Here is a 23,022-nt window from a genome sequence, read left to right on the forward strand (position 1 = left end):
AATCAAAAGAAGAGGAGAGGAAACTGATAAGTTAAAGGTGATATTGAGTCCAGACCCGAGCAAATGTTAGAATCCAAAATGTAGAGGAAGAGAACTGTTGGAGACTCACCTCCTGACACTGATCAGTGATGAAGATGATGATGAAGGTGAGGGGGGAGAGATGACCAGCACATGTCTTCCCTCTCGGCGTGCCAGGGGTCCGTCAGGGCACAAAAAGAGATGTCCACATGGGGAGAGGGTCTGCCATGCTGGAAGTTTCTCCAGACGTATCGTTAGACAATCCTCTCATGAACATTAAACATCCAATGCATTCCACGGAGATCTGCCCCAAACATGCACACTAACAGACACACATATGCATCTGGAACAGGCGCTCCCCCGCTACTCTCTCTCACGCACACACGCATACACACTCACGCAGCCGAGACGATGAAGCCCACTGGTCCTGCGCTCGCTGATGGCATGTGCGCACACGAGACTTCCATCCTGAACTAGCAGCTCAGAGTACTGAGAGAGAGAGAGAGAGAGGAGGTGGGGTGGACGACAGCAAAGCTATGAGAGAGAGGGAGAGAGGGAGAGGAGGGGGATTGTAAGGAAAATCCAGATTTATGTCATATGGTGACCTACTGATTTACAGACTCCACAGCTGCAAAGATATTCTGCTTGAATTACACACAAACACATGAAAACTTCCTGAATAAAAAATCATATATTTTTTTTTTTTTTTAAATCACACAGAATTGTTCAAATATTGACTATTTTCAAAGAGAACACTCCCATCATCTCCCATTGGTCAGAAAAAACATATAGTCCCGCCCCAAACTCACGGCACTGGTTAAGTCCATGTTCTTGTTTCGGGCTGGACTGGTCACTCAAACAAACAGAGCAATGTTTTGATAGTGCCAATTCAAATGCACATGCCTATGATACAGCTGTGATATTAATTTCCAATATTTAATTAAATGTGTTTTTGCTCTTATGCCAGTCATTGTTGTCAAATAACCTCTCTGCCACATTTGTGAAAAATAATAAAATATATATTAATGAAATGTACATGAAAAATAAACCTAAAAATAACCATTTAAGAACATTTTGTATACGTTATGCTTAGATTGTCACACAAAAGCCTTCCTGCAATGATCTGGGTAGGTTAGTTCATAGTTATAAAAATAAAACCTAAAGTAACCATTAGAGAACATTCTGTATAAGTTCTTCTTAGGTTGGCACACAAAAACCTCACTGTAACATTCTGGGATTGTTACTTTATGGTTTTATATATATATATATATATATATATATATATATATATATATATATATAAACACATTTGAGAAAGTTCTGTATGTATTCTTATTTAGGTTGTCACAAAAATGTTCTTGCAACATTCTTGGAACATTTGTTTATGGTAAAAAAAAAAAAAAAAATACAAAAATAAAAACAACCAAATTGAGAAAGTTCTTATAAGTTCTTATTAGGTTATCACAAAAACCTCCATGCAGTGTTCTGGGAATGTTAGTTTTTGGTTTTAAAAACAAAACCTAAAATTAACCATTAGAGAATTTTCTGAATACGTTTATTGTTAGATTCTCACACTAAAACCTCCCTGCAATGTTCTGGGAATGTTAGTTTATTGTTATAAACCAAAAACCTAGAAATAACCATTAGAGAATGTTCTGAATACATTTATTGTTAGGTTCTCACACAAAAACCTCTCTGCAACGTTCTGGGAATGTTAGTTTATTGTTATAAACCAAAAACCTAGAAATAACCATTAGAGAATGTTATGAATACATTTATTGTTAAGTTCTCACATAAAAACCTCCCTGCAACGTTCTGGAAATGTTAGTTTTTTCTTATGAAAATAAAACCTAAAAATAACCATTAGAAAATGTTCTGTATTAGTTCTTATTAGGCTGTCAAACAAAAACCTCTCTGCAATATTCTGGGAACATTGGTTTATGGTTATACCATTCTAGAATGTTAGTTATTGGTAATTGGTTCCCCCAAAAATAACCAAACAGGAACCATACGCTAACATTAGTGGAACATTCTGTTTTTGCTTGGTTACTGTTACAGTTTATTTATTTTTATTTATTAATTTTTTTTAATTATTATTATTTCTGTTATAAACGAGGGATGAGTCTAAAACAAATTTGATATGCCACAAATGCTGTTGATTAAGCTTAACTTGAATTGAACCTGGAACATTCCTTTAAGTTGGGATACGAGAAAGTGTTTCGACGAAAAAAAAAAAAAACACTTTAAATACTGTAAATAGTTCACCAATGAAAGATACTATGGACTACCAGTCATTAGGAAATAAAATGGTTCATGAGGTGTTCATTTAAGTTGCAATCCTTTCTTTGTTCGTCTCTTTTCCTTCTCTGTTTGTCTAGTTTTACATTTTCAAGATTTTACTGTCAGAATGGCCATTAGAAGGAAACAAAAGTGTTGATTCAGCACACACTTATTTTATTGTCCTCGCTGCTGCTAAGGCCAAATCACAATGTGGCCTCGTCGAGTCTGTGTGAGAGAGAGAGAGAGCTTTGTGGACACCTTTTAATGTTTAAGTGCCACCAACTTTTTATTTTCTAATTCTTCTAAAAATCATCTATGTTCTAGTGCTTGAAAGAACTCAGAAACGAATACAGTGATCTGAATAACCTATAATTAAACATCTTGAACTTTGTTAATCTACAGTGAACCATGCCGCCATCCCAAGAACCCTACACAGCCAAAAATGCTTCTTGATAAGAAAAGTGCTCTGTTCAATCAAAATTGATTATTTTTTGTTTTGTTTTTTGTTTTAAGTGTGCAACAGGTACTTCACAGTCTATTTGTCTCAACATTAGAGCTAGTCATGTCCTACTATTTCAAAGTTCTGTCACTCTTGTGCTCTCATTTGTGCGAAACGATGCATATAAAGAGAGACAGATCTGAGGGAGAATTGTACTTTGAACCTTTTAGCTGGTTTCATGTAACTCTTTGGACTTGTCAGCCCTTGTTCTAAAGCTCTCGTCCACCGATGTGACTGTAAATCAAAGGGTGTGAATCTCACACACTCAAAACACTCACAGTATCACACTCTCTAGCACTCATACCTGTCACTACCTACAGGTTTTATATTATACATATTATATTGGCACTACATTATATATGGTGATGTGCAGATGCAGAAGTCTGCAGAAAGCTCTGCAGATATCCACAGAATTGGTTCACCTGTTATTCTCATCCCTGGTTATTTTATTTATTTATTTATTTATTTATTTATTTAATGCTTATTGAATAGCTTATTTGATCATTCTTTTATTTAGGCATGGCTGGTATGATGGTAAATGGTATCAATGTATACAACGGTAGAACTGTACTGTTTATAATGTGGAATAGTTGCAGAAAACTGTAGTGTACTCTGGTACTTTCATTTGATATGTCCCCATTAAGTCAGTTAATTGTTATCATTGCAGCTCTGTCTTGTGTGCTTTTCTCTTGGTTTCCCCTGCAGTTTTTTTGATGTTTTGGCATTTATTCTGATCGTCACACAGATGCTGTGGCTCCAGATGTTCCTCTCAGATGTTTGCTGTCTGGCTTCTCTTCATGAGTCTCCTCTCTTCTGCTGAGCTTACAGGGATTCTGTCTTAACGGCTCCATTTATAACTGACGGAGCCATTATTCAATTAGTGTGATTTAGCTGTAAATGAACATGCTTCACTGCAGTAATAAAACGGAGTCCACCTGAAGCCAAAGTACTAAACCATTTAGATGTAAAGGATGTTCAGTTTCTTCTCCCCTCTCTTCTTTTCTCATCTACTTTCCCCATTTTTTCCCTTTTTCCTCTTCTTCCTTTTTCCTTTCATTTCATTTTTCTTTTTCTTTTCATCAGCTCTCCTTTTCCTTTCATTCCTTTCCTCCCCCTTCATTTCCTTTCTTTTCCTCCCCGTTTCTTTTCATTTTCTTTCCTCTCATCTAATTTCTTCTCCTCTCCTCCCCTCTTCTTTACCTTTCCTTTTCTTCACTTTCCTTTGCATTCCTTTCCTCCCCTCTTCTTTTCATTTCCTCCCCCTTTCCTTTCCTTTATTTTCCTCCCCTCTTCCTTTCCTTTCCATTTTTCATCTCATCATCATAATTTTTTTCTCTTCTCTCCCTTTTCATTTTCCCTTCCTCCCCTCTTCCTTTCATTTCCTTTCCTCCCCTTTTCCTTTCCTTTCATCTCCTATTCCTTTCCTTCCCTCTGCCTTACCTTTTCTTTTTCCCCTCTTCCTTTCCTTTCCATTTGTCATCTCCTTGTCATATTTTTTTTCTCTCTTCTGCTTTTTCATTTCCTTTTACTTTCCATTTTTTCTTCGCTCCTCTCGCTGTCCCTTTCCTCTTCTTCCACCTATTCCTTTCCTTATGTTTCTTTTTTTTTAAACTGTCTTCTTCCTTAGTCTTTTCCTTTCTCCTCTCCTCTCCGCTGATCTCTTCATCATCAATGGCTACATCATAATTCGGATGTTAGTGAAATGAGGTTTAACTATCCCAAATCATGTTACTTTGAAAACAGTATGCCAAAATTACCCTGGCGGTATACAATTGTTGGTGGAGTTTTGAAGTGTGCATCCCTGGTTGATTTCTGGGTTAATATTGCCCACAATCTCTTTTCCTTTGAAGGAAGAGCTATTGTTATCGCTATAGTGGCTTTTTGGTTGTAGTGAAAGACCTGTAAACAGCATTAGTCAAGTTCTTTCATGGGGTCTTTAAATGTCCTTTAATTGGTAAAAAAGGATGGGAACCCTGGTCTGTGGTTCATTGGTTACTCATTATGGAAGTAGGGAGTCCTCCAGACTTTGTAGTGCTTGACTGTAAAGTGCTAGTGTCATTTCTGTGGTCATATGGAACACACTGGAATTTCTCTTACAGAAGTCAGAAAAAAACTCTTGAGCAGGATCTCATTCTTTCTGGCTGACTTTTATTTGATCGACCTCCTTACAAAAACAGTTTCCATAGCAACGGGCTGGGGAGCCCAACACAGATGAAGGAGAGAGATGAACCTGAGAGGATGCTGCCTTTGTCTCTCTCTGCTGAAATGTGAGCATTGAGTTTGTTATGAGTGAATCCTCCCTAAAGCACTGGCTGCAGGATCACATCTGATGTTCAAGAGAAAAGACAGGCAAGAGGAAGTGAGGAGGCTTATAATCTAAATTTAATAAGCACTGTTTTTAAATAAAATCCCCTTTTCATCATATCAGCATTAATTCATCATGTTTACATGTTACAGTCAGAGCAGTGTGACTTATTCTGAATGAATTATTCTTAAAAGTTTAGAAATCATCTATCCATCTGTACATCTATGTTCTTTTGATACATTTATTATTTCCACTCACTCACTTATCCTTCTTTTTTTCCTTCTTGCCTTCCTCCCATCCATCCATCCATCCATCCATCCATCATCCTCTATCCACCCTTTGTTCCTTCCTTCCATCCATCCATAAATTTTCCCTCCCTCCATCCTTCCTTCCTTCCATTCATCTCTTCTTCCATGAATCTCTTCCATTCATCTTCCATCCCTCCCTCCCTCATCCATCATCTATCCTTCCTTATTTCCTTCCATTTATCTCTTTGTCCATTTTTCCTACCTTCCCTTCTTCCCTCCCTCCCTATCTCCTTCCTTCTGTCCTTCCTTTCATTATTCCATCCATCCATCCATCCTTCCTCACTTCCTTCCTTCCTTCATCCATCCATCCATCCATACATTTTCCCTCCCTCCATCCTTCCTTCCTTCCATTCATCTCTTCTTCCATTAATCTCTTCCATTCATCTTCCATCCCTCCCTCCCTCATCCATCATCTATCCTTCTTTCCTTATATCCTTCCATTCATCTCTGTCCATTTTTCCTACCTTCCCTTCTTCCCTCCCTCCCTATCTCCTTCCTTCTGTCCTTCCTTTCTTTATTCCATCCATCCATCCATCCTTCCTCACTTCCTTCCTTCCTTCCTCCCTTACTTCCTTTATTTCAGGGTGAGATTAGAGAAACTGATTTAATCTAAAAGTTTTCTCTGAGTATGCATTCAGGGTTTTGCAGCTTTCACACTTTGCTAAATCACAAATAATGGCTCACTGCCCGTCAGCTGTGGGAAAGACTTCTGCAGTGCCACAAATAAACTAAATCTTGTGTGATTCTGCTGAATAACAAAAGCCATGTGGAACACACCAGGAATCTACTATCTGCCAGAAAAGGACATACCCTTCATCACTAATAATTGCATGATTAAAAAGGCTAAAGAAAAGCAAGAGTTAGTTATTATTCCTTGTGCCTCACTATCACACAGCATGAGACACAGATATCTGAGTGTCAGTTATTTCAACCATGAATTGCTGCTGGTTAAGGCTAATTGGGCGCTAGTGTTGACTCACAGTGTAATTCAGTTTTGGCTGTGTGTAGAGGAAACATCTCCTGGCTCTTTCCTGTAGATACACAAGTCTTTCCCTGCTCCTGTCAACCCTCACTCCAGTTTCTGACTTTTTTAATTTTCTCCTTAAATATTAATGCAGTGAGGCAGACCTCTGTTATTTGTCTTTGTTTTTCCTCATTTGTTCTTTGGTCTTTTCCCCTAGTGATGGTGCTATTTGCAATATTCTGTTCAGTATTTTCTCCATGAGGTGAGACTGAGAGAGAGAGAGAGGGGGAAATCATGTTATGAACATCGCCGTGTTGTGCCTCTGCTAAGTTATGTAGGCCAGACCTAATTACAGCTGCAGGAGAGACTTGCAAATGAAAATCAAGCTGAATGTGAGGAAGCGCAGAATAGCCCTGTCACACTTTCAAAGTGCAAAGCCGTCATTTTCGGCTGGTTGCTATTATCAATGTTTGTTCATGTGGAATCTTCTGGAAATTTCCTTCCGTATTTTAGATGGCTGCAAAATAACAAGAAAATTAGCAAAGATGAAAGAAGAGGCTTTTAAACTAATTGGACTGCCACATTTTGTCAGTAAAGTGGCCATATTCTGTACCTTTTTATACTTTCCCCCACTTATAATCTTCCTTGCATCTGAAAATGAGGTGAAGAATGTCAATGCAAATGAAACAAAAATGTATTGCACTGAAAGCTAAAGTATGCAACTTTTTCAGTGTTAAAATAATTTTATCCCAGCTTAATATGCAGAGATGACTATAAGTATGCCATTCATAGGATTATTTTCTCAAAAACTGTAAGCACTGTGTTTCTGTTGCGCTATGAAAATTGCTCTGTTTGTTTTGAGAGACCTGCTTAGACCACGCCCCAACTACGTTACTCAACCAATGCCGTGAATTGGGGGCGAGACTAACTCTTTGTTTGACTAACGGCAGACGGGCGGTGTATTCCGAAAGCATTCCGTTGGTGGTGCTAGTGGCGCAGAAATTATATACTTCAGCTTTAAAATAGGCTTAATTTTCATTGTGCAAAATACAATTTATAATTGTTTTCCTTTTCATTTTGGGGTAAAATGTATCATACTTTCCAAAAATGTTATCTTTATTAACAGTTAAATTATGCCTTTAACTTTGCTTCATTTCCGTCATGTTCTGCAGATAGATTTCATGCTATAAATTGGATAAATGTGTTTTTTTTTTTTTTTTTTATTACATTATATACTTTTATTCTCACCTTTAAAATCATTATTTTAATATTACATAAATGGCCTTTGAATTTCTAGTAAGATTCATCAGCACCTAATTTTTAATAAGCTGCTCATATGAAGTGTTTTATTGCTTTTTGTTGTATTTGTTTCAATTCCCCTCTGTTTCATATCTCAGCAATTGGTTTCTGGTTAATTGCATGTAATATCAGCATGATTCCACTGTGTTGTAAAGTGGATTTATCATTAGATCCCCACTGTGTATTTCAATCAGATTGGTGAAATATTGTTGTCAAACATGTAGTGTTCTCTATATTACACTGAAGTGTGTATTTGTCTCTGCTCAGATATGTTCTCGTGTTCCAGCTTTATATGCAGAGACAACTTTAAGTAAGCCATAGGTTGATTCCCATCCCCCCCCCCCATCCTGACCAGCCTGACACAGCAATATTGGCTCAACCAATGGAACGAGTTTGGCGTGGGCCTTTCTCTTTATACAACAATTAGTTTTGCAATTCTATTCGGTGATGCTGTTGAAAGAGAAATTATACTCTTCAGCTTTAATCATTATGTGAAATAATGCTTTGACATTTTATTTCTTCGTTTTGTTCTGCCTCACATTTTGTTTCTTCATAAGGTGAATTTTTGCTGTTGGCTTTAACAGTGCATCTGTGTGAGATTCCCTTTAAAGGATAACTCTCTTTATTTCGACTGGCACTTTAAAAGCAGCTCTTTGGTCCTGTCAGTCATTATCTGTCAGTTTATGACTGATACTGTTGGTACTGTAGGTGCTCTGAACTGTCCCTCTTTCTGTTTGTAGGGCAGTTTTGTAGCATGTATGACGGCCACTCTGAGGCAAATGGACGATTATCACTACACACACCTCATCAGCACGTTTGGGAAGATGCGCTCGGATGTGGTGGTGAGTTTGACCCTCTATGTACTAGAAGCACACACAAGCTTTTCCAGACAGGTGCTTTAAGTGTGTTCAGTAAGTGGACTGTATTTTATTTTATTTTTTTATATATATAACTGGTCAAAAGCACAGTGGATAGATATTATTACTCATAAACACCCCACAATAAAGAGTAAAATGAGTCTGTCAGATCGTATGCTGTTTCTGGCTCTGTGTAGCACCTGCATCTCTGCATTTCTTAACGAAAAATCCCAACGGTAGAAATAAGTGTCTTTTTAAAGTTTGTTTTTTGAAAAAGATCCCTGATCATTTCAGTCTGATCTTAACTGTTTGAGTGACATTTATTTATTTATTAATTTACATTTTTTTTATTACATTGTAATGCAGGCTTTTATTTAAAAATGGTGCAGTGAAAACCTACATTATACCCGGGAGCAAACCCGCTGTGTGTGAGCGCAGCAATGCATACTTTAAAAAGTAAATAATGGCTTTCAGTTATGAAATTTGAACCCTCAGCTTTATAAGCTTGGAGGGTTTCTTCATGTTTAAGTTATTTTCAGGTTTGAAATGGATTAAATGGATGTTAGATCTCACTGTGCATCTGAATGTTGCTGTTCTCTTTCAGGATTTCCTCATGGAGACGTTTATCATGTTTAAGGATCTTATCGGGAAGAATGTCTATCCTGCTGACTGGGTCATAATGAACATGATGCAAAATAAGTAAGTGTCAAACTGTAGATTTCTGTTCTCAACGTGTTCATTTATTAGGCTCATTAGCCTTTATACACCAACTAGAAACATGGAACATGCAAAAATAAAAATACACCTGCTTGCTCGTTGTTACTATTATTGTTACATCCATTTAAAAATAAAAATGCTTTTAGAAAATTTTCCATAATGAATATGAGCACATTTAACCCCAATTTAGAGTCCAAGAAGCATTAGGTCTTGCACTGTAAAATGGGGTAAATTATGATTATTATTATATATATATATATAAAAAACTATATTTAATCCTTAATATTATATAATATAAAGTAAATTTATATAAAAGGTAATGTATAAAATATATATGTTTTAAAAATAATTTATGAATGATTAATTTAATAATAAGATAAATTATTAATGTTTAATAATATTATATTGATAAAGTATTACATTTGTGAAGAAATTCATAGGTAGGCACAATTCATATTTGTCTTCAAGACTATTTTCAAGCATTTAAGCAAAAGCATTTTGATCAAAATTTGAACATGCAGTCGTGTGGCCAAACTTTCCACTGGTAGTGTATAATACAAATATTTTGGGTAACTGTGGCACAATGTGAGTTGATAAAACCGGGAATACTCATTTAACTTGTTTTGTTAAGAAACCGATGTAACACAATCTGGAAATATATGACTTTATAGTAGAATTTGTGAATGCCATTTCCTGTTGACTTCAGTGGACATGTGAATGGTCACTATTTGAATCTCTTTCCATTCACTTCACTTTCCCACGTATTTTTGAGAATTTCTTCCAGTCTGCGCGCGATCAGCTGAAGTGTTCAGAGCTTACCTGTGCTGATTAGTGGAAACATTGTTGCTTACATTTCACTCTCTCCCTCTCACACTTCCGTCCTTTAACATGCACGCCGCTGTTGCTTAGAAACAGCAATCAGAAGTGGGCTAGTATGCTTTTCCGAATGTATACCTTTTTTTTCCGTTTTATTCATACCTCTCCTCTGCCAAACGGCGTCCAGCACAGGAGATCAAGGTTTAAAATGCTTTCACAGCTAACAGGAAGTTAAACCTGAACTTCCTATTGCAGCCTTGTCAACTCTCAGTATAATTATTGCTGTTTAAAGCAAGCATTACTTTCACTATTGTTCATGCTTGAAGTTAGTGATTTGAACAAATGCCTAACCTTCAGGAATTAAACTTCTGCATGTAACTCACCCACTCCGTTTGTGCTACAGGAATAAACAATACCTGAAAGTGTCTTTTATTTAGTGCGGCTGTACACGTGAATGTTTAAATTGTGTTGCGAGTGTATGAACAAACAAAAATCTAATTATGAAAATAATGGATCTCCACTGTCTGTTTAATAATGTTTGTGTTTTTTCAAAAGAAACCAAATTGGTCTACAGTTGCAGTGAAGTCATTTGCCATGTGCATGTTCAGTGTCATGAACTATAGCTTATTTTCTGAGTTAACTGCCTGTCATTATCCACTTGTGACTCAGCTTTACTTACTGTTCTGCACTTACACTTATTGTATTCAATATTGTCTGAAGATGAATGGATTTGACTTTGAAGTATTTAATATTTACTTTGATACTTAAGGACTTTTAAATCGTTATTTTGTACTTTTTCTCAAGTAGTATTTTAAAGGATGAATTTTACATTTACTTAAAGGGATATTCAATTGCAAGTATACCACATTTGTGGCATAATGTTGATTACCACAAAAAATAATTCTGACTCGTTCTTCCTTTTCTTTAAAAAAAGCAAAAATTGAGGTTACAGTTAGACACTTACAATGGAAGTATGGGGCCAATTTTTTGAAGGTTTAAAGGCAGAAGCAATCATTTTAAAAGTACTTGCATTAATTTGTATGTTTAAACTCGTGTGTTATTTGAGCTGTAAAGTTGTTTAAATCGCCGTTTGTACGGGTTTACAGTGTTTTGTCGTCATGACAATGAAGTTGTCAAATTGGCCATAACTTTACACAGAAAAGGTTATTAAGCGATTTTATCATACTAAAATCACATAAACATGCATATTGTTTACGTCTTGTGGCTATACTTTCGAAACTGTATTTTAACGTTCACAAATTGACAAAATGTAACATTCCCCCATTCACTTCCATTGTAAGTGCTTCACTGCAACCCAGATTTTTAGAGTCAAAATTAACTTTTGTGGTAATCAACAATATGCCACAAATGCTGTCAATTTACCTTGAACCCAGAATATTCCTGTAAGTAATAAATCGTATTGGTAACACTTTATTTTTAATGTGTCCTTGTACACATATTACATGTATTTACTGTAGTTATAACAGTAAATTATGTGTAGTTACAAGCAACTATTCCTAAACCAAACTTTTATCCTAAACCTATAATGAGTACATGTTGTTAATTAGTAATAATCAGTAATTACTTGCGTAATTACACTGTAACAAGGACACATTAAAATAAAGTGTAACTGTTGTATTTTTTATGTTAATTGTTACAGCGTTTTATGCTGCCATTTTGGCCAGGTCTTGGAAAAGAGATTTGCAATCTCAAGAGACTAACCTGGTAAAATAAAGGTAAAAGAAAAGACAAAATAGAGTACTTTTTCCACCATGGCTAGCAACCTCCCAGAACACCCTAGCATCATTTTATCGCTATTTTGACCAGGGCCAGTAAGATACCTTCTTGAATCCCCCAGCAACTGCATAGCAGCACCCTAGCAACCACTCACAACTAACGAGCTTCATGGCACCGACTTTTGCACATGATAGCACCACTCATGTTTGTATGAAAATTATACAAGTATATTGTTCTAAATAAAGCAGGGAATTATACATATCTGGAAGAGTAAACAAGACAAGAGGTTTTGATTAAAGTTTTGTAAAACAAGATTTGGTGTAAGATCACCTCGATTTCTTTACCAGACTGACACTTTTTCTTTTTTCCTCTCTCTTAAGTGTTGAGTTAATTTCACTCCTGTCCATCTTGGAATTGTAGACATGTGTCAGAATGAAATATGCGGGTTTTGCCATGTTTTGATTTCATGACTAATATATTCCTAACATATCCGTCTTCCTCTCTCCACTTTGGAGGAATACTGTTGAGAATGATAGTGTTGGGATTTTAGTTTTGTGATGCCCTTCCCGGGTTTGATTGCTCGAGAGGAGGATGGTCAGGCTTTGATATTGGAATTCATAGAGGCTTGTGGGCATCTCTCAGCAGACACCTGCATGTCAAGTGCTAATGGAAGATCCTTCACCTCACAGGTGTGCACATCACTTCCTTGTGCTCACACTTAGTGAGCACCATTTGATGGAGGTGGATAAGTACTAGTTTTTCAGCCTGTGATGTTCATGTACTTTAGTATGCAATCTTTCTGTTTGTGTAGATGTGCATTTCACATAATTGAGCTAATGCAGGTTTTTGCATGGTCAAGCAACAGTGTTTATTTGTCTGTCAAAGTGTATACATGATACAACACGTAATTGAATAGTTGAAGGAAGGGCGACAGATATGCTTGGTTAAATACACTATAATATTCTATCAGCCAAGAGAGTGCCAGGGAGATGTTTTTTTTTATTTTTTTTTATTAAACTTATTTTGAATAAACACTATATTTTGCCAAAAGTAGAAACCACAATCCATGGAGAAAGACAATGCCTTTCTGTTGTATTCCCTATTATTAAAGGGATAGTTCACCCAAAAATTAAAATGATCTAATCATTTACTCACCTTCATGCCATCCCAGATGTGTATGACTTTATTTATTCAGCAGAACACAAACAAAGATTTTTAGAAGATTATCTCAGCTCTGTAGGTCCATACAATGCAAGTGAATGGTGATCAGACCTTTGTAGCTCCAAAAAGCACATAAAGCAAACATAAAACTAATCCATATGACTCCAGTGGTTAAACTGATATCTTCAGTAGTGATGTAATAGGTGTGGGTGAGAAACGGATCCAAATGTAATCCTTTTTTCTTTTTCTTTTTACTCTAAATCTCCACTTTCACTTTTACATCTGAAAGTCACATGTGGTGCCTGTTTAGTTTCACTTTCATCTCTGAAAGTTAAAGTGGAGATTTAGAGTAAAAAAAGGACTTAAATATTGACCTGTTTCTCACCCACACCTATTATATCGCTTCTGAAGATATAGATTTAATCACTGGAGTCTTATAGATTACTTCTATGTTTCCTTTATGTAATTTGTGGAGCTAAACAGGTCTGATCACCATTCACTTGCATTGTATGGACCAACAGAGCTGAGATATTCTTCTAAAAATCTTAATTTGTGTTCTGCTGAAGAAAGAAAGTCATACACAGCTGGGATTGCATGAAGGTGAGTAAATGTTGAGAGAATCTTTATTTTTGTGTGAACTATCTCTTTAAACACGCTAGGCCATTTCTTTTCCATTTTTTTAAAGCTCAATGGAAGACTAAACATTTGATTTTGATTCTCCTTGGATAACAGTGTTGGCATGAAATAGTGTCTATCGTGAAATATAAGAACATTTTAATGTAGTACATTAAGCCACATTATTATTATTTTTTTTTTTTTTCGTGTTAAGCATTTTGCAGTGCAATGTAATGCCATATCATGAAACGATGCCTATATATATATATATATGATGATCTGCCCTTGATCCCAGAGTTTTAAGCATTCCCCCTTTGGAAGTTGTGATAGCTCATTAATAATAGACTATTTCTTGGTACCCGTACAAAGGATCTCAGTCCACCAACTATATCATCTGTGGGATGGGTATGCGTGGTCCATAGGGGATGCATAATTTCCTTTTTACATCTGGTTACAGTGAATTTATGTGCTCAGAAAAGGCACTTGCTGTGAGCTTCCAAGAATCAGTCTTACAAATCTTAAAATAGTGTTGCTGTTTCACACTGGATCTGATTAACACTTTTATATAAAGTCACCTTCATCACAGTGTGAGCTGAGAAGAATGCAGGTGACATTGAATTAAGACTGAATGAAGATTTCCAAGTGAACACAAGATACTGGATAAAAAGAAAAAGTGTAAGACTGTGTACTTAACATCTTTAATGAAATGCAATTCTGATTGGTGAGTCATTTCTCTTCAGGATCATGGGTATTATAGTTCTTATTTAGGAATTATTCTATTAAACATGTTTTTATTTTATTTTAAAAACATTTTTTTATTGAAGTTGAAATAATGTGGACTAATGGCTTCAATAGAAGGATATACCATCGATTAACAACCTCGTAGCTCATGGCAGGTCTGTCTTTAAAGGTTTGTAAGGTATTAAAAAAAAAATCAATTCGCCTATGGAAAAATTGAATTGAATTTTACTTGTGGGACCAGGCTGTTACGCTATATATACAGCTATGTGGTGAGTTTTGCATAGAAATATGTGCGAAAGTGGCGAGACTTGGTCGTGGATGTGCCACTGTGGTTTTCTTATTGGGAGAAAGGAAGATTCTAGCTCAAGACCGTTTTTGTATTTCAATAAACTTCCTAGCTTAAATTTGGTTCTCTGGAGAGCCTGCGGCGCTTTTGTTGTAAACTGCAACTTTTACGAGTGTGATTCTGGTGCAAAAGGCAGCAATGCATTATTAAGAGGATGTCTCTACCCCTCATAAAGTCGCATAACGTTGTTGATTCTTCCTCCAGAGATTCACTTTTGTGATCTCAGCATTTCATGTGCTTATAAAACTCTCAACACTGCTCTTTCCTTATGCAGCCCGGAGGACATCTTGTCTTTTGATACTGGCTGATTCTAACTCTTGATTCCACATTTGCTCTGTGCTGTTGTTTTGGAAGAATGACCTTTGTCAGAATGTACCTCTCTCAAACCGAGAGCTGCGCTCCATTCAGCCAGTGTGACTCAATTTGCGCACGGTGACATTTGTCTTGCTCGCTTGCTGCTTGCTGTTGTTTGTTGGTCTCTTGTGATTCAGAATGCACTTTGCAGAAAAACACAAAGAAACAAACAGAGAGAGCCATAGCTCCCTCATGATGCTTCATTCTGTTTTTGATTCAGGGTTGGGCACTGTAAATGAATGAATCATGTGGTTTGAAGTGTTTTGAACTATGTGTTCCTTGATGTCCTCACCGTAAACTTGAAATATGTCTTAAATTACAAACCTAATGTAGGGTTCAGTTATGTCATAAAAAATATATATATATATATAATTATTGCTACAGGTGATTCTTGCATACTAATATGATTTTGTGTTTCAAGACCCCATGAAGACAAAAATGTAGTTTGGGGGCTGTTAATGTTGAGGCCTTATATATGCTATTATACCCCTGTGAGTAAACAAAATAAGTTTTAGTTTTTCAGTTTTGCAACAATGGTCCAAACATACTGCTAAATCTCAGGGGCATATCCAAATTTTGGTTGAATCAAATGTTTTCTAGTATGTCCCCTCCCTCTAATACCACCTGCTGCTGATTAGCAATAACAAGCAGCTAATCATGGTTCATGGCTGTGATATTGGTTATTATTTAAAAGGGACAAGTTTTGTTTTGTCTTCGTTTTTAGAAACTGTCCCCCATCATAAAAGATAAACACGATTTGTATACAGGTATAAAGTGATATTCCACAAGTCATATTTCCTCCTAGTATCACTCTGCGACCTCTACAAGCGAATAAAATGTCAACTCAAATCAATATTGCATTTACATTCATTCATTTATTTTGCAAGTAGTCATGAAATAAGTGGGAAAATTAGTCGACAGATGGTCATTTTTGCTAAATATTCACCAACAGAACTCTGCTGCAAACCGGTGGTTGAATTCAGCTGTTTCCGGAGACTCTGCAGCCTCTTTCTTTTCACATAATGTAATTTTAACTCAAATTGTTATTTCATGCCCATTTAATTATGTATTGGCTGATTGTAGATGATCTATTATGTAAAAAAGGACCTAGCCCTTCAATGAGTCCCAGCCCAAGGTACTGTTTCAGAAGGAAATATGTCAACACAGTTGGTTCTGTTTTGTGTTGTGTTTTGATATATATATATATATATATATATATATATATATATATATATATATATATATATATATATACAGGTGCTGGTCATATAATTAGAATATCATCAAAAAGTTGATTTATTTCACTAATTCCATTCAAAAAGTGAAACTTGTATATTATATTCATTCATTACACACAGACTGATATATTTCAAATGTTTATTTCTTTAAATTTTGATGATTATAACTGACAACTAAGGAAAATCCCAAATTCAGTATCTCAGAAAATTTGAATATTACTTAAGACCAATACAAAGAAAGGATTTTTAGAAATCTTGGCCAACTGAAAAGTATGAACATGAAAAGTATGAGCATGTACAGCACTCAATACTTAGTTGGGGCTCCTTTTGCCTGAATTACTGCAGCAATGCGGCGTGGCATGGAGTCGATCAGTCTGTGGCACTGCTCAGGTGTTATGAGAGCTCAGGTTGCTCTGATAGTGGCCTTCAGCTCTTCTGCATTGTTGGGTCTGGCATATCGCATCTTCCTCTTCACAATACCCCATAGATTTTCTATGGGGTTAAGGTCAGGCGAGTTTGCTGGCCAATTAAGAACAGGGATACCATGGTCCTTAAACCAGATACTGGTTGCTTTGGCACTGTGTGCAGGTGCCAAGTCCTGTTGGAAAATGAAATCTGCATCTCCATAAAGTTGGTCAGCAGCAGGAAGCATGAAGTGCTCTAAAACTTCCTGGTATACGGCTGCGTTGACCTTGGACCTCAGAAAACACAGTGGACCAACACCAGCAGATGACATGGCACCCCAAACCATCACTGACTGTGGAAACTTTACACTGGACCTCAAGCAATGTGGATTGTGTGCCTCTCCTCTCTTCCTCCAGACTCTGGGACCCTGATTTCCAAAGGAAATGCAAAATGTACTTTCATCAGAGAACATAACTTTGGACCACTCAGCAGCAGTCCAGTCCTTTTTGTCTTTAGCCCAGGCGAGACGCTTCAGACGCTGTCTGTTGTTCAAGAGTGGCTTGACACAAGGAATGCGACAGCTGAAACCCATGTCTTGCATACGTCTGTGCGTAGTGGTTCTCCCCCACATTTTTGAATGGGTTTTGTTTCACAATCCTCTCCAGGGTGTGGTTATCCCTATTGCTGGTACACTTTTTTCTAGCACATCTTTTCCTTCCCTTCGCCTCTCTATTAATGTGCTTGGACACAGAGCTCTGTGAACAGCCAGCCTCTTTTGCAATGACCTTTTGTGTCTTGCCCTCCTTGTGCAACGTGCCAATGGTCGTCTTTTGGACAACTGTCAAGTCAGCAGTCTTCCCCATGATTGTGTAGCGTACAGAACTAGACTGAGAGACCATTTAAAGGCCTTTGCAGGTGTTTTGAGTTAATTAGCTGATTAGAGTGTGGCACCAGGTGTCTTCAATATTGAACCTTTTCACAATATTCTAATTTTCTGAGATACTGAATTTGGGATTTTCCTTAGTTGTCAGTTATAATCATCAAAATTAAAAGAAATAAACATTTGAAATATATCAGTCTGTGTGTAATGAATGAATATAATATACAAGTTTCACTTTTTGAATGGAATTAGTGAAATAAATCAACTTTTTGATGATATTCTAATTATATGACAGCACCTGTATATATATATAAAACATTATTATGTACTTACATTTTTTACATTTTTGTTCTGATCATAAAAAGTCCATTCTTTTAAGAACAGGTTTTTTCGAGAAATGCTGTCACAGAAACACATTGATTGTGACACATAAGTGTATCCTGAGTGACCAGCTGATGTGGAATGAATAGGTGCCAATGAGAAGAGTGAGAACAGCACATGACACCAATTACACTGAAATGTGAAGACGAGGTTTGACCGATGGTGGGAGTGTTGAGGTGAAATAGCGTAAAGGAGCTTATCTTTAACTCTATGACCCTGCTCATCAGTTTCTCACAATCTCATTAAGGCACATCGTTAAAAGGACAGTTTGGCTTTTTCTTTTTTCTCGGGACAACACAATGGACCAAGATATGATGTCATGTGGGAGGGTGTTCTGGTTTTAGTAAATAATATATTACAAATAACAAATAATATTAGATTCAAAATGTTTAAAATATTTTGTCTGCTCACTGTTCTGCAACAATAAAACATGCAGCTTTGAAATGTCGCCCAGTTGTAATGGCTCAGACACCAATCTTGTTATGAGTCAAAGAGCTTTGGTAGTGTTGGGGTGGTTCTCCAGCAGCTCATCAAAATACCCCCTCCAAAACCTAGCTGTTCCTTTTGACAACTACAACTGTGAATCAAATGAACCCTTCAAAGCTTCTTAGATTGTGTCTCAGCAGCTGTATCGTCTCTCACTTACCTTTAAAAAAAGTCTTATTTTGTTTTGCAACCATCCTATGGTTATCAGGTGTAATCTCGGATTTCTTGAATTTCTTCTCTTTTAGTGCAATCATTAATTGTTTCTTTCAACTGTATCTTTTTGGCTCTTATGTCTAATGTTCGTTCATTGGAGAGATGTTGTGGTAATTATCTGCCTTTTCCCTTTGAGGCTCAACTAATAGTGGTGCTCACTAAAGCAATAATTAATTATAATATAAATTATTATTATTATTATTATTATTATTATTATTATTGAACAAACCCCTAACCTTTCATATTAAACTTCAGTGAATTATTTGTACATACCTAACAAAGGCCAAGCTGTTTTGATGCAAGGATCCTCTTAGAGGACTGGGAGGTAATATATTTTCTCAAATAGTTTTGTTTTGTGTTCCCTTGCAATGGTTTTGCATTCCCTTACTTGAACTATATATATATATATATATATATATATATATATATATATATATATATATATATATTAGGGGTGTAACGGTACATGTATTCGTCCTGGACCGTCACGGTTCGGTACATGCAGTCAGACGAAGGCAATCCACTTCAATCCAGAAGGGGCGCGTGCGGTAATGTAACATTGTTTGCTAACCACCACAACAGGAAAAAGAGCAGAAGAAGAAGAGACCATCTATGCACCAACCCAAAACAAGAATGACTTCTAATGAACAAGTTTTATTTTTCATTATTCTATTTATTTTGTACTTTTATAACTCAAGAGATGATTTTCAGTTTTGTAGCTGATTGTGACCAAATACCTTTTGTTTTTTATCAACCCTACAAAAAAAAAAAAAAATATGGCCCATGCAAGAGTGCATTCTGTTTACTGCAAGTGCTTAATACACTAAAGGAGGCTGTACTGTACCAACTACCTCAGGGGGGACTAAATGTCACTGTAATTTGCACTACTGTCTGTTCAAAATAAATGAAAAGAAACCTAGCATGTGGGATTTGTTGCTTTTTCCTGTTGTATCGAACTCGTATGGAACCGTGACCCCAAAACCGAGGTACGTACCGAACTGTGACTCCTGTGTACCGTTACACCTTATATATATATATATATACACACACATACAGTATATTATACTTTTAGGACCACAGTTTTCACCAAAACAACAAACAATTAAATAAAAATTACAATTAACCTTGGTTTCACTATAGTATACCTACAGAAGCTTAACTGTGAAACGCTTCCCAGGAGCTCCCGTATGATTTCAGCACACGAGCCAATAACATTTGGCTGCACATCCGCTTACTCACCAGGGGCCAGATTCATAAAACGATCTTAAGAAGACATTTCTCCTTAACTACCATTTACTACTTAATTTCTAACTTAAGAAAAAAGTTACTAATATTTTGTAGTCCCGAAAAAACTTCTTAAGAAAGTTCTTATCTTTTTTTATTAAGGTTGTTCTTAAGAAAAAAACTTAAGAAGCATTCAATTTCTCAAAAAAAAAAAAAAAATTTTTTATAACATCTTAAAGTTAGGATAACCTCACAGTTGTCTTAAATTCTAAAAGTCTGAAGTTGCAATGGGCTGTTTACGTAAAAATGTGGTTTTAGACCTTTCGTGTTTAATAATATTTTTATTTTCGGCTTTCAGACCATGTAAATGTTGTTTTGAAGCTTCTTAATGTGGTGTCCAATCATGCTTACTCAAACAGATGCGCTGCATATAGCATTTTCATGAATCCAGCCCCAGCCCTTCAATTCTATATGCAGCACTGCACAGCAACTGCAGCTTAGGGCTCATAGAGCATTAATGTGTGTGTGCCACCATATACCAACAGTTATAATCCCACAGATCAGTTCCACAAACCGAGTAGAATAATATAATAGCTCCAACACACTCTCACGGCGAAATCGTCAGGATTCGTATGACTTTTCTAAATTTGGCTAATTCGTATGATATCGTGCGACTGCACTCGTTTGAAGTCCTACGACTTTCACTACAGCCAATGATGTCGCTGGACATCGTTTCCATCTAATATGCGACAGTTACTTGCTTCTGTCACACACAACAGCTTTCTATCTTGTTTACACACTCTACTGATTGGTTAGGTTTAGGTAAGGGGTTTGGGTAAGGGCATAATAGTAATAAGTATGTCCTTAACGCCTTGTGCGTGGAACTCGCGCTTACTTCCGCATTAGACGGCCGGGAATTTGCACGTGATGAAGTCGTAAGAGTTTATGCGAACAACATCGTGCGAGACCATACAAAATAGCCAACTTATAAATTATGTAAGAATTGGGGTTGGTAGCTCTGTCTCTCTCTGAAATGCAGCATCAGTGTAAGACCATCTTTACAGTACTTTTCTTCCCTCTACCAACTGATGCTGTCCTCCCCTTTTTCTCTGTTCTTCTTATGTGTTATCTTCTAGAGGATCAAATCCCTGGAAATGCTTCTTGAATTCTCTGTTACTAGCACTGGTTCAATTAGCAAGCACTGTTAAAGACATTAATTTAAATTAATTGAGCAGAAAAACAAAACCTTTTCTGTAAAAAGTGTTTTAGAAAAGTATATTTAAAGTAATTAGTAAAGTGATTACTTTTAAGATGGATAAATTACTTTTTTTGGGTAACTTACCCTACACTGATTTCAAATTAGTCACTTATGAGGTTCCTTGATGGTTAGCATTTTGCCTAAGTAGGTAGCTGCCTATGTAGCAAGGTAGCCCCCTTGGTTTTGGAGTAGAGCTTTTGTTTGGTTTTGGTGTTTTATTTTATCCCAAAGTGTACATACTGTTTTAGCTGTAACTCCTGGGTAAATTAAAAGGTGTGCAGGATTTAATTATGAGCTGTTCTTCAATTATGAGAATAATTACATGGGGGCTTTGTGTCTTGGGGAAGTTGGGAAATGTCATGGAGTTTGTTCATTCCTCTGAGCCCAATAATCAGTCTCTCCTCAGGAGCTAATGTCTGGTGTCTGAGAGAAAGTTTTGGTGCATCAATGCAAGAATGGGCTAACTGTAGTTTTGAACATCAATTTTATCATTAAAAAACAGTAACAGTTTTGTGAGAGCATGGTCCAGTTCGCTTGCAGATGTCAAAAAGCATATTTCTCATTTGGCAGCCGTTCAAAACTAGCTGTGTATTAAGACGAAATAAAATTTTTGCAAGCAACATGTAAAACGCAAATGTTCCATTATACTACAGTAGATGTTTTTCCAGTGCTTGACTTTTTGGAGGGCTCTTAAAAGCATAAAATGGACAAGTACCGTTAAACACTAAAAATTAATCAATGTTGGCTTTGTGCAAGGTCTTGCATTGTTTAGTTTTACTGGTAGAGATGTTTTGCCCTTGTGCACTGCTATATTCACTCATTTCTGCCTTGTGATATATTCAGTGATGCCATCAAAGTTCAGTTTTGTAAAGTTTTTGTGAGCGTACAACCTCTATCTGAGATTTCTGACCTCAGAATTGCATATCATCGCTCTGTCATTCAGGCAAAGGTCATATTATTTTCATCTGAGCTCTGACAGCTTTATGTAGTGTCTTTTTTTCTTCAGCTGCAGTTTATTTTATGTGGTATTTCAGAATGAGAGAGGCCAGACTGGCAGGGCTCAGGCCTTCAAACCAGACGTCTAAAATGAATTTTACAAAGTGTTTTCAGCTGAGTCACAATAGATTAAAAAGCCACTTTGAATCAAATCTGGAAATACTCTATCTGTTTTGTTCCATTCAGTTATATTCTATTCTATTAACAGTGCTTGTTGTAATAATCCTCAAGCATTTTTGTTATGGTTTATTAAAATTCCCAATTCTACGTTTTTAACGTCTACTTTTAAACTTCTAATTAATGACACCCGAACCACTTAAAATGCAGACTCCATTCATACTTTATTTTGTGAAAAATTTCAGGTATAGGTTTGCTCTCTTTTGTTGGTTTAAGTAAACATATATATATATATTTATATATATATATATATATATATATATATATATATATATATATATTGTGTAAGTCCCCCTCGTGCCACTAAAACAGCTCTGACCCGTCGAGGCATGGACTCCACAAGACCTCTGAAGGTGTCCTGTGGTATCTGGCACCAAAACGTTAGCAGAAGATCCTTTAAGTCCTGTAATTTGCGAGGTGGGGCCTCCATGGATCGGATTTGTTGGTCCAGCACATCCCATAGATGCTCAGTGGGATTGAGATCTGGGGAATTTGGAAGCCAATTCAACACCTTGAACTCTTTGTCATGTTCCTCAAACCATTCTTGAACAATTTTTGTAGTGTGGCGGGGCACATTATCCTGCTGAAAGAGGCCACCGCCATCAGGGAATACCGTTGCCATGAAGGGGTGTACATGGTCTGCAACAATCTTTAGGTAGGTGGTACGTGTCAAAGTAACATCCACATGAATGCCAGGACCCAAGGTTTCCCAGCGGAAACATTGCCCAGAGCAACACACTGCCTCTG

At 36.6% G+C, this 23,022-nt stretch overlaps 2 protein-coding genes across 2 annotated transcripts in view; one reads left to right on the top strand and one right to left on the bottom strand.

Moving 5' to 3' along the window:
* LOC127427345 (inhibitory synaptic factor 2A-like) overlaps nucleotides 1-375 on the bottom strand; it is a 51,800-nt gene extending 51,425 nt beyond the window's left edge. The window contains exon 1 of the mRNA XM_051674907.1: nucleotides 110-375. The gene's annotated coding sequence lies outside the window, so the exon portion shown is untranslated. The remainder of the gene's footprint in view (nucleotides 1-109) is intronic.
* LOC127427334 (dedicator of cytokinesis protein 1-like) overlaps nucleotides 1-23,022 on the top strand; it is a 321,969-nt gene that overhangs the window by 197,552 nt on the left and 101,395 nt on the right. The window contains exons 28-29 of the mRNA XM_051674887.1: nucleotides 8,414-8,515; nucleotides 9,135-9,229. Coding sequence (XP_051530847.1) covers nucleotides 8,414-8,515; nucleotides 9,135-9,229 — 197 coding nt within the window. The remainder of the gene's footprint in view (nucleotides 1-8,413; nucleotides 8,516-9,134; nucleotides 9,230-23,022) is intronic.

Source organism: Myxocyprinus asiaticus, chromosome 36 (assembly GCF_019703515.2).
Source record: "Myxocyprinus asiaticus isolate MX2 ecotype Aquarium Trade chromosome 36, UBuf_Myxa_2, whole genome shotgun sequence".
In the NCBI taxonomy this organism is placed as follows: domain Eukaryota; kingdom Metazoa; phylum Chordata; class Actinopteri; order Cypriniformes; family Catostomidae; genus Myxocyprinus; species Myxocyprinus asiaticus.